This window comes from Haplochromis burtoni, unplaced genomic scaffold, assembly GCF_018398535.1.
Source record: "Haplochromis burtoni strain Fernald_Lab_line unplaced genomic scaffold, NCSU_Asbu1 Contig_479, whole genome shotgun sequence".
NCBI lineage: Eukaryota > Metazoa > Chordata > Actinopteri > Cichliformes > Cichlidae > Haplochromis > Haplochromis burtoni.
This window is the reverse complement of record NW_024582840.1, coordinates 285723-298427: the sequence shown is the minus strand read 5'-3', so window position 1 is coordinate 298427 and position 12705 is coordinate 285723. Positions and strand designations below refer to the sequence as shown.

General features: G+C 40.9%; 1 protein-coding gene across 13 annotated transcripts in view; it reads right to left on the bottom strand.

Annotated features, from left to right (window-relative positions):
- The window catches only part of cacna1ab (calcium channel, voltage-dependent, P/Q type, alpha 1A subunit, b), a 204548-nt gene that overhangs the window by 40906 nt on the left and 150937 nt on the right, over positions 1–12705 (bottom strand). For 8 of the 13 annotated variants that reach the window (XM_042213765.1, XM_042213767.1, XM_042213768.1 and 5 more), the window contains 12 exons: positions 10658–10757; positions 9947–10107; positions 9486–9623; positions 8966–9185; positions 8703–8867; positions 8504–8614; positions 8097–8180; positions 5869–5874; positions 3317–3433; positions 3159–3224; positions 339–430; positions 13–163 (listed from right to left, as the gene is read on the bottom strand). In XM_042213765.1, coding sequence (XP_042069699.1) covers positions 13–163; positions 339–430; positions 3159–3224; positions 3317–3433; positions 5869–5874; positions 8097–8180; positions 8504–8614; positions 8703–8867; positions 8966–9185; positions 9486–9623; positions 9947–10107; positions 10658–10757 — 1411 coding nt within the window. The remainder of the gene's footprint in view (positions 1–12; positions 164–338; positions 431–3158; positions 3225–3316; positions 3434–5868; positions 5875–8096; positions 8181–8503; positions 8615–8702; positions 8868–8965; positions 9186–9485; positions 9624–9946; positions 10108–10657; positions 10758–12705) is intronic. The other 5 variants (XM_042213763.1, XM_042213762.1, XM_014341393.2 and 2 more) reach the window with 1 other exon arrangement.

Here is a 12705-nt window from a genome sequence, read left to right as displayed (position 1 = left end):
GGGTTTTCTCACCAGAAAAGAGCACAAGAAGATAAAGGAGACAAAGTATGTGTAAGCGAAGGTGCTGCCACATTCTTTTTTATCATTCCCTGATTCAGGATCACACTCCTTCCTATCCAGGCAAGCCAACATGATCTCTTGCCACGCTTCACCCGTAGCACTCCTATGAGAGACATTAAAAAAAGAGGGCGTTGTACACGACTTGATATGAACACAGAAGATTATTAATATAGAAGATATGATAACATATACAATAGCACATCAGTGCTACTGTCCTGCTTCTAAGGAGAAAAAGACTGAGCGTCAACAGGAGAAGAAGAGAGGAAGTAAAGTCTTACCTGAACAGCAGCATTAGGGCCATGAAGAAGGTTCTGAAGTTATTGTGCTCATTGATTCCATCATCCTCAGTTAGTTTTAAGTTCCCAAACAACTACACACAAACAGCAGTCAAACAAGGAAAAATCAAGAAGTTTAGGCAACGTCGTTACAACAGGAACTGCCTTGTTGCAGCGTTTTCAGCACATTAACACATCAACAATAGATATTCTGCAGCACTCGACTTTTAATTGTCAATTTGCACATCATTTTCGTTGTTTAAGTTTTATTCCTACTAAATATTTCCATTTTTAAAAACATTTTCTTTATTCATATGTATTGCATTATGACTAAACCCTTAAAAGGAAACAAATAAGCAAACAAATAATACACAAGGTTTAATTTGGATGATCCCCCCTTCGTTATCATCTGTTGCATCTGTGGACAGACTCCAGGGATAAGATAAGATAACCTTTATTAGTCCCAAATTTGTTTTGTCACAGCAGGAAGTGGACAGTGCAAAAGTTATATAGCAAAAATTAGAATACAATAAGAATAAAATACTGTACACAACTGTACAGAATAGAATACAATAAAATACTATATACAGTAGAATGAATAAATAGAATAAAATATACAATAGGATAAAAATAGAATACAAATGCTTAATACAACTGAGTAAAAATACAACTTTGTCAGAAAAAGAGTATTGCACTTAGTGTTATTGCACATGTGTGGATGTGTGTGTTTGGTCAGTTGGAGTCTTTGTTGTGGAGTCTGACAGCAGTGGGGAGGAAAGACCTGCGAAATCTCTCCGTCCCACACCGTGGGTGCTGCAGCCTGACACTGAAGGAGCTGCTCAGTGCTGTCAGAGTCTCCTCCATGGGGTGGGAGATGTTGTCCAACAGGGATGACAGCTTAGCTACCATTGTCCTGTCACTCACCACCTCCACTGGTCCAGAGGGCATCCTAGAACAGAGCTGGCTCTCCAGATCACCCTGTTCAGTCTCTTCCTGTCCCCGGCAGAGATGTTGCCAGCCCAGCAGACCACACCGTAAAAGATGGCTGAGGCCACCACACAGTCATAGAAGGTCTTCAGCAGTGGGCCCTCCACGCCAAACGACCTGAGTCTCCGCAGCAGGTACAGCCTGCTCTTCCCTTTCCTGTAGAGGGCGTCTGAGTTATGAGTCCAGTCCAGTTTGTTGTTCAGATGAACACCAAGGTACCTGTAGCTGTCCACAGTCTCAATGTCCATACCCTGGATGTTCAGTGGTTGCAGTGGAGGATGCTTGTGTCTGCGGAAGTCTACCACTAGCTCCTTGGTTTTACTGGTGTTGACCTGGAGGTAGTTCAGCTGGCACCAGTCCACAAAGTCTTGGGTCAGTCCTCTGTACTCCTTGTCGTCTGCATCAGTGATGAGGCCGACTATTGCAGAGTCAACAGAGAACTTCTGCAGGAAGCACTGGGTGGAGTTGTGGGAGAAGTCTGCAGTGTAGATGGTGAAGAGGAACGGAGCCAGAACCGTTCCCCGTACTGCAGAGGTTCTCACATACAGTGAGGTAGTCCAAAATCCAGGTAGTGAGGTGATGGTCCCCTCCTGAGTTCTCCAGCTTGTCCTTCAAGACCGAGGGAAAAATAGTGTTGAAGGCACTGGAGAAATCAAAGAGCATGATTCTCACAGTGCTTCCAGCGGTCTCCAGGTGAGCGAGGGAACGATGTAGGAGGTGAATGACGGCATCATCCGCTCCAATGCCAGGCTGGTAGGCAAACTGAAGTGGGTCCAGTGATGAGCTCACCAGGTGCTGAAGCTGAGCCAGGACCAGCCGCTCCTGCTTCATTTGGATTGGATCTCTTCAAGTTAGAGGTACAACAATATGGATGCTTGTTCAACATGCATGGGGCTGTGCACTGTTAATTCATCCTACAGGGTCAGAATGTCAGTGCAGATTTCTACTGTCCAGAGACATGTGAGCCATAAAAGAACTGAACCGCACTGGTATACAGCACTTTAAAAAGGCAGGAGATTTTTGATTTCCCCCCTTGCAACTTTATCCTCTTTCTCAAAAGCAAATTTAAGTTGAGATGTGACGATTTCGACCCAAAAAAGTAGATGCAAAAGTGACACTTCCACAGTGGCATCCAGAAACAGCAGCACCGCTGGAAGCAGACAACCTTACAGCAAACATTTTGATCACACCTTGCATTTTTAATATTGTACTGCAGTATTTATTTGCCAGCTTATTTTGCAGATTTTACGTCTATATACAAAACCTATAATGAAACCCTTGTGATGACTTTTTGAAGCTTAAAGCAGCTCATTACCTCACCCTGCCTTTGACTTGAGATTAGTATGTATACTTTGCAGTGCAATTTATACTATGATGTTTAAAAAACTTAAAGGAACATGTGGTCATCACAGTTAAACACAAAGTCAAACATCAGCTATATGAATCTGTCTAGTTAGTTATGATGCAACAATATTTTTGGCAGTTCCATCCATTCATTTTATTCCACTCCGCTGAATTGCGGACAGCCTGATATCCCCCAAGTTTAACTGACTTGTGTCACACTGTGATGATGGAGTGTTCCCTTAGCGGTTCTGAGTATATGTATATGACATGTTTTATGAGACGCACTGTGACTGCACAAGAAGATCTTTAATTTAAGCTCTTTTTATCTTCCTTGCACTTCTATGATGTGTAATGTAAGTAAACCTTTGGATACAGGATAGACACTTCTATCCTTTGTGAACAAATTCTGTGTTGTTCACACTGTTGCTGAAGCATTTAACTGTCCCAACCCATCAAATGTAAAAATCTCAGGAGTCTGTAAGCAGTACTCACCTGCATGCCAATGATGGCATAGATGAAGAACAGCATGGCAATAAGCAGGCACACGTATGGCAAAGCCTAGCATGGCAGATAGGAAACACTTTTTAGTCCCATTAAGTGTATTGTGACATGTGCATACCTTTTGATTGTGTCATTTATTGACTGAATACCTTGAAGGACTGGACGAAGGTCCACAGCAAGATGCGAATGGTCTCTCCCTGTCTCAGCAGCTTTATAAGGCGAGCTGCTCTGAAGAGCCTCAGGAAGCTCAAACTGAAGGCATTATTCTAGAGCACAAAGGGAGAACACAGTGAGTTTCACCGAGTATGCCGCACCTGCACAGCATTCCTCTAACAAACAGAAAAAACAAAATCAACACTTGAAGAAAGAGAGGACAAAGAAAAAGAGAGAAGGGAAGTCAAAACCAACTAAATGAATGCAACTGCAAACATAACGGCTCTCAGTAAAAAGGCTGAAGGGGAAAAAAGACAGAAAGGAAAAAGGAGGAAGGAAAAAAAAGAAGACGAAGAGTTGTACGAGTTTAAAGGTCATCATCCAATCTGATACAACAAAACAGTTTTTTTAAGAGAAAAAAAATGCACTGATCTCTGGGGAGGGTGGGGGCAAGCAGGCCACATCAGATGGAGCATAGTGCAATGTGCCTGTCAACCACAAACACACACACACACACACACACACACACACACACACACACACACACACACACTCACACATAATGACAAACCCTAACAGAGCATGGCTTGAGTTTGCTCCCATCTAGAGGAAGCTAGGTTGCTCTCTGTTGTCTCTAGAGGAGAACAACCAATCAGTATTTGACAAACCTTAATTTAGAGTGACATTACGATATAGATGCCTGTATGTCCTAAAGATTTTGGTATTTTTTGTTCCCTTTTGAAAAGAACTGATAAGTTAAATGTAAAATATGTGATTCTTACTGCTGGGATCTTTGCCAATGCCCTTGGGAATTTGTACTGAGCCTATTTCTGCTTTTTTGGCATGTCACACAGAGAAAATATTTCACACACAACAGCCAAACTCTGGTGAGGCTCTGGCATTTTGTCGTTCAAAGGCAAGGCAAAAAGAGGAGGATGAGGAAGAAGTGGTATAGAGGAAGGCGTGGGAGAAGGACCAGAGAGCAGCCTCAGTTCAGGCAGCATACTTTAGGAGAAAGGAGCTGGCCGACATGCAGTCCAGAGAGGGCCACTGGTGCAGATTCTACTTTTAACTGTATTTGAAGATTTAATACTCTGATACATTTGTGTGTGATACATTCTTGTGAGGAACACAGACATCTCAAACTACAGAATTCAAATATAAAAAAGTTTGGCTTTGCCTTGTAAGCAATATTTTTTTAAAACTGTCCACCTTTAAAACTGTTCTTAATCAGTAACCCTGGCAAGAAATTTACCAAACTACTGGAACTTTTATGGATGAATCTATAGACTGTATATAAAAGATAACACCTGGTAATCTTGGCCCAGGTGTAATGACACGGTGGGCATGTGCTATGAGCTTGTTGCCTGTAAAATGGTTACTAGACTGATGGCCAGCTGCTGTTTTTGGAGCAACTTTGGTGCATCAAGATGTTAACAGAACGGCAATAGGATGGAGTCACTGTGCAATCATTTTTCACTATTTATTGGGGTCAAGTTAGCAAATACATGTAATCTATTTGTAATAATACAGAAATAATGTGTCTAGTGTGGTTTAGTGGGGTAATTCGTTTTTTTACAGGGCAGGATAGGTCTGAATAATGTTTTTTAGTGAATGAAATAATCATTTAAAAGCTGCATTTTATATTTTTGTATAATATTAAAATTAGTTTGATGATCTGAAACATTTAAGTGGGACCAATATGCAAAAAATAAGAAATCAAGAAGGAGGCAAATATGTTTTTACAGCACTGTATGCAGATATTAACAGATTTGTGATTTTCATGGTGTATTATTAAAAATAGTCTGCATGAATTTGCTAACGTGACCTCATTTAATCGTAAAATGATAGTTGACTGAGTCCATCTTGACTCACCTAACTTAAGACGGCAACTGACTGTGATTAGTGGTCGCAGACCTGGTCCAGATCTGGGGGAAGATCCCCCAGGACATTTTGTTATCAGGAGCAAGCCCCACCATTGTCAGGCATGGATACAAGCATGTGGGGACCAAACAAACTACTGAGTACTATTTCGAGCTGCTGCAATAAAATTTTGGCAAAATTGACTAAAATAGACTAGCGTGCCTCATTATTTATTTTTATAGTGTCTTTTAATTCAACCCTCTTTAGCCTGATAATTTTCATTTCCATATATTAATGTGGTATCCTCCCCCCCCCCAAACACATTAGTCCTTATAAGTGTAGATATCCAGCATGCCCCCCCACCCCCCCACCCCACCTAGATCTGATGTGTTTTTAAAGTGTTCCTTTAATTTTTTGGAGGACAAATGTCCATCGACCTCACAGATCAATTTCGTCCCAGGAGCCACCTGAACTATTTTACATTCAGTCCACGGATGAGTGAAGTACTGTGACCAGGAAGTTCAGAGAGTTTAAAAGTCCAACATCCAGAAAGCGCATGCACTGGGTTCAGGGTTAAGACTGGCCATGAAAGAGCAGGTGACTGGGGAGCAACAAATGAATCGAGGGTGTGCACAGTCAATGAAGATGCAGGAGAAAGTTTTTGAGAGATAAATTACAAACCAACCGGATTCTACATATGCCAATATGTAGAAAGAGGAATGGGAAGATTTTTGTTTTCATTTGTAGTAAAATGTGAGTGGGTGAAAGATATTTTTTGGGGGAGGAGGGGAGAAGGTAAGTGGGTGGGTTGGCGGGTGTTGGTTGTGTGTTTTATTTGGACATGGAACACACACCATCACCATCATCATCATCATCATCACAGGACCACCACCACATGTCATGGTGCAGCATGGATGGAGAACACGATGAAGGATTTCATAGTGCATTTTGATTGGATGGATTTTATCAGAGGAGGAGGGAGTGGGAGGGGCGTAGGGCGCCAACAAAGTAGAGAGGTTTAAAGAAAGCATGTGAAGAGATAGAAGAGGAAGACAGAATCAATATGGGCGTCATCACAAAAGCACTGAAACACTTCAAGACAACAGCAGTTCATTTGGGAAAGAGTAAGTTCAGCCTCTCTTCTTTTCCAGCTTTCATTAACCAAAGTTCATTTATTTGAAGTCAAAGGCAATTTGCTGCTCCATATTTTTTATTCTTTGACACTAGTGGAGTAGGTGTGCATGATTCACAACTTATACAAGCCCTCACTGACAGAGATAAGCTACAAGAACTCCTCTCCCTTTTGAAGCCAACTATCTTCAGGTGAGCAAAGCCAGGGCTGTGACTACAACATGGGTGCAAGATGAAACTATGACAAAGCAGACAAAGCAGCTAGAATATGGGTTTGTGAGATTTGCGAAACATTGCACCCTGTTTTTATTTACATGTTACACAAGGTCCCAACTTTTTTGGTATTGGTGTTGTACAAAAGAAAGAAAAAAAGAAACAACAGCTTCCTTTTAAAACACTAAACGAAAGAATCCGGATATTTGCTTGAAGTGTTATTATTTGTCCAGATCCTAAAACTAGACAAAAATGAATCGACCTCTACATACATTAGTGTTTAGTCATTAACTTGAAAATGTCTGGGATGCTCTTGAGTTGACTGGTGTTTCGTGCCATTCTGTTTAGCAGATATGTCAAATCTTTAACAATGAACCAGACACAAAGCAAGCCAAGATGTTAAAGAGAAAAATAATAATCTTATTGGGTTTTTTTCTTTCTGTAAATATACAGCCAGCTCAGTTAACTTTAACCAAAAGCTGTTTTTGGCTATGTATGAAAATTCACAACAAAAGTAAGTGTTAGCTATTATGAACACTCAAATTTACTTGCGAAGCCAGTAACCAGCAGTTCAACTGCTACCACCTGGCAGCATCCTGACAAGAAATCAATCAGCTGTCTGAAACAATCAGTTCACTGTTTGAAGCAGCATAGGTGTCAATTAAGGCCTGTTCACATACAAATGTGGCCCCTCCAACACGGCCAGAGGGTGTTTTTAATCATCTGCAAACACTGCTAGACGGCAGTACTTAGCACAGTTACTGCTAATCTAGTCAGTGTGAATGAGAGGAAGACTTAGTAGAAGAAAGCCTGATGCCAAATTCAAAACACACCAAGCAAAAATGATACAACAGCTGGACAGTGAAGAGAGGCTGAAACTTCTACTGAAGTACTGGTCTCATATCCACACTTATATTAACTCATATGTACATACTATTACACATACAAGTACCAACAAACTCACAGGTAACATCGAGAGACTGCTCACTGAAGACAGGTTCAAAATGAGCTAGAAACAACAGCTGCACCGTGATACAATGTTCACCATCTACCGTAGCTTCCATAATAGGAGGAGCGGCCAGTGACTGCCTTCTTTTCTTTAAGTCCCACTTTTGCAAATGTGCATCTATATAATGTGAGGACACTTTTTTGGGTTGCAACCTACTGATCCAGATTACTTTTAATAAATGATCTCTGACAAGTCCAAAAATCAGTCCGAAGCTATTATTTATCTATGATGGACTGATGACTTCAGAAGGCTAAGCAAGATTTATGGAAGGATTCCTCATAGTCTTGCTGAAGCCTTAATATTGAATATCTCTTGCATCTAAAATAGTTTAATATCTCATGAATAAATTGCTTTAATATAGGCCATGACTTAATAATTCTGTCTGTTAGTGGTTTCAGTGAGGCCTTGGGTAGTGATTGCCTCATTTTAAGGACTTCACAGACGTCTCCAAAGGCCAGTCACCGCATGTGCAAAAAAGCTGGCTTTTCCTCTGAGCCTCTTTTATATTCGACAAATCATTCTTTATTGTTCATTTGGGCCAAACACCATACAGCACTTACCCCAAATTCTGTCACTAATATGTCAGTGATGCTTCCAAGGACAGACACAAAATCAAAAATGTTCCAGGCATCTCTGAAGAAATTCTGTCAGGTAAGAAAGACAACAAAATGAGAGATGTTTAAAGATCTGCATCTTTCACAACCTAAAGCCAGAAGGAGGTAAGGAGCCCTGATCCAATAGTGCTGATGTTACAGTAGAGACAGGGCGAAAGGAGGCTGCTAGCATGACTACTGCTCCACACGGTGCACTCTGGGTTTCTCCAGAAAAACATGATCTAGATCTGCCTCCCAAAATAACCTGCTTTATTAATGAATAATAGGATGAAATATTGGTGCATATAGACTGGGTCAGCCTACATAAGGAAAGTGTGTTTTTGTGTGCAGGTCGTTTTCATTTAAAGTCTCACCAGAGGGCCGAATGCTATGATCTTGAGCACTGATTCCAAGAAAAAGAAGGTGGTAAACACAATGTTGAGGTTCTTCAGGACATTATTGTAGACCATCGATGCACCTTCGAACTGCAGACACACACATAGACAGGAAAGCAATGAGAACGGTATTAGTGACATATGATGCATTATACTTCACTCAGAGGGCGACTTCTACCTTCATCATGAGGACGATGGTGTTGAGCGCGATTAGAGCCATGATGCTGTACTCAAAGGGCGGAGATACCACAAACTGCCACATACGATACTGGAAGCTCAGTTTGTTCTTTGGCATGTGGCGAGTCAGAGGCCTGGCATTGATGGCAAAATCTATACAGGCTCGCTGGATGAGGAGAACAGAGGGGAGGCGTGTTACGGTTAATTTACTTTTGGGACAAGACATCTGAAAAAGCACAAAGCAACTTTAATCTCTCTCCACACCTCATTTTTTTCTAAGCTGTAGTCCTCCATCATCTTATCCCCCTGTTCCTGGAAGGTGATGATGATGAGAGCCACAAAGATGTTTACAAAGAAGAAGGGGAAGACAACGAAGAAGGGGAAGACAACGAAGTACACCACGTAAAAGATGGACATTTCCATCCTGTAACCTGGGCTCGGGCCCTGATTCTCAGAGGTGGAGTCCACTGAGTGCTTCAACACCCTAAAAAAAGGGAGAGATGGAGGAAAAAGGCTAAATAAAAATGTACTGATACATATATTATCATCCCCAGTGGCTCAGTTTCACTCATTCAGTTCAGTTTTACATTTTATTTACATACAGCAGCACCAAGAGGAACTTCATATATTAACGATCGTTGCTTAAGAGAAAAGAAACTTTTTGTGTGCTGAAGTAAAACTCTCGCTGTCACAAAGTAAAATTTGTATATCAGTAACAAATTTGATCAAAAAATGAGTTTATTATTTGTGTGTGGGTTTCTGTGTGTGTTTATAATCCACTCACTGTGGCCAACCCTCTCCAGTTGAGACGGTGAAGAGGGTGAGCAAGGCCCAAGCCACGTTGTCGTAGTGGAAATCGTACTTCTTCCACTCCCGCTTTTCAGCTTTAACTTCATCTTTCTCATATACCAAGTACTCGCCCCTGGTGAGATGGCACAACATGTTTTTTTAAATAATACAAACACATGAAAAACATCAGCCAATATGTAAAAATGTACGTTCACAAAAGCACCATAGCTATATGTATACTCATACTTAAAGGTATATTTCTGCTTTGTTTATATTTGACATAATAATAAGTTGGTTGGTTGGCCCAGTGTTCAGTAATGGCATTTTCCTATTGAAAAAAGCAGAATGTATTATGATGCCGAGCAAGCTCCTCTAGGTGGCAGTATAGCCATAAAGACTGTAACATTTATTTCTTGGTAACCAAAGACCGCCTCCCCAGAGAACATCTGAACCCACCTGCAGTCGCGCTCAAACTCCTTGGATTCATCTGTGCAATGGAAGAAGTGACCTTTGAAGAGCTGAACGGCCACCACAGCAAAGATGAACATAAAGAGCATGTAGACAATCAGGATGTTCAACACATTCTTCAGAGAGTTGACCACGCAGTCGAAGACAGCCTGCAGGGCAGAGATGGAGACATTTACAAATGTAATGAAGCTGTCTGAAAATTATTAGGAGATGGCAGAGACAACTTTTAGAAAAGATTTTTAAAATGTAATTAAATTTGTTTGTATTTATATAGCGCCAAATCAAAACAACAGTTTTGAAGTGGTTTTATATTGTAAGATAAAGATGATACAGTAATAGACAGAAATTTCCAACAATCAAATGACCCCGTCTGAGCAACTGTACATGGCAACTGTGGGAAGGAGAAAGTCCCCTTTAACAAGAACCAGGAACCGGGGAGCCATGTGCCCCACGGTTAAGGGTGATTAACTATAGTTAATTAAAACCAGGAAGTCTGTAAATCATCACAGTGTATTTGCACAATGGGGTAACACATTTCAGCTAGTTTACAACCTGTAGGATTATGATCCCCAGACAGATGTTGTTTTTCCCTCTTTTGGACACATTTTCAGCAATTTTGTCACAGTGGAGGAATTCAGTGAGTATTCAGTGAGTATAATGTCACCTGGGAAAATAAAAGTGATGGGCAAATGGCTCTACCTTTAACTTGGGGAGACGTTTGATGGTCTTAAGAGGTCGCAGCACCCTCAGCACACGAAGGGATTTGATTGTACTGATGTCTTTACTTTTGTTATTCCCCCTAGAGTTGATCCAAGGAATGACAAAAAAAACACAATGTTAGAAAAACATCTCAGCACCAAGTGGAGAACTGATGGGATGAAACAAAGAGCTCTTACCAAACCCTTTGAAATTATTCAACAATTATATTTTATAAAGGGATGAGGTGGGGTGAGGGACATTTTCATTAACTTTAATTTATCTTTTAAACATAACTGCTGTGTGGAAAACTAAAACAAAAACATATGATACGGCCTTGTATAAAAATCATACACACATAACATTTGTGCGGACAGTCGCTTCTTCTGCAGGAAAAGAGAAACTTTGAACTGCACGTCAAACATGAAACCGGTGGGAGAGAACGTGTTCGGTTGTCTGACCGTTTGGTTTCATGGACATCGAGAAGCATCGCGACCTTTTCTTAAAATCTTCACTATCACACAACAAGACATTCACTCATTCCATACTGACAGGCATCTCCCGGCAGAGTGCCCAGCCAAACCTCTTTCTTTCTTTTTCAGTCATGCGCTGTTAGGTTCTCCAGGAAAAATGGATGTTTCGATTTGGCAGCATGAAACGTGAACTTTAAGTATTACATGGCTAGGATTATTTTTGATATAATCCTGAATTTGTTAAAGTTTAATGGACGTGTCTCCGATACGTTTCACATAGCTTCGTTTTTGTTAAAATCAGCTGTCACGTTTTGGATTTCTTGAAAGAGACGAGGGCAGTAGACAGAGGCTATGTGAGACACTTTGGACATGTGACGTTGCTAGCAGAACACAATATCACATGTTGTAACACAAGCAAACACCAGGAGTGTTAAATGAGCCATGAAAGTGACCAGAGGAAATTATCTTGGGCTGAAAGTCAAGCGTTCTCAGTCCTGTGTTTTTAAATGCTTGTTTATGCCTGAAATCTATAGCTAAACATTTATTTGTGATTTGTGTACCCATATACCAATATCAGTGAAGAAAAAATTGAAGTGCCAAGGAACTAAATAGCTCAGTTGATCTTAACAGTAAGTGGATGGGCCACTTTGGGTGACAAAAACCAGAGGCCGGAGGCACTGGAGGCTTGCCAAGCCAGTGCAGAAAAGAGGTCGTCCATCAAGAAGGAGCTCTTTAACTATGAACTCAGTTCCTGTGACAGAAAACATAAGACAATTCAATTCTTTGCTGATTGACTGAGTCGGAGCCTTGGCAGTTCTTCGTGTCTGCACAACAGGGTTTGTGTTGGTGCGTGTGTGTGTGAGAGAGTGGGACTAAATCGATAATCAATAGGAATTCCCCTTTGAAGTTGACTCCAGGCAGCTTAGAGTATTAGAGTAAAGCCAAGTAAGGCCAAAGGTGTTGGGAATTAACAATATCCCTGCACATACAGACACGCACAAGATCTCACACATGCACACTAGCATAATAGCAAAGGCAGCAGTCCTTTTAGTTTAATGACTGACATATGATTAAATGTTTTTGGTATTCTGCCAAGTAAAATGATGTATGACAGAAAGGGGAGCTCGTTAAAAAGCGGAATAAAGTTAAATATAGTTAAACACCTGTGATCTGTGAAGGACTATAAAGTCTCTTCTTGAGGCCGACGACTCTCATGTAAAAATATCACAAAATACTTTGTCTTGCATTTCAATGTGGGATTATCTATGACATTATCTATTGATAGAAAGTTGCCTAATTTAGCCCAAAGGCACATCTATAGTAATAGCCTGTATTTCACCTTCATCTGTGTAGCAACACAACCACACCAGTAGAGTCTTGCAAATATTCTACATTTTCTGGGTGACAAAACAAAAGATACCAGACTCAACACAATGGGTTTTCCTGACCACCAGATGTGTAACAGCCACAGAATGCACTTGCTCAGAAGCTTGGCAGCGGTGTTTGTAAGGTGTAGAACAATACGTTTTCCTGTGGGAGTTGCAAATTTTGCAAAACCACATGACTTTGCCTCGATCA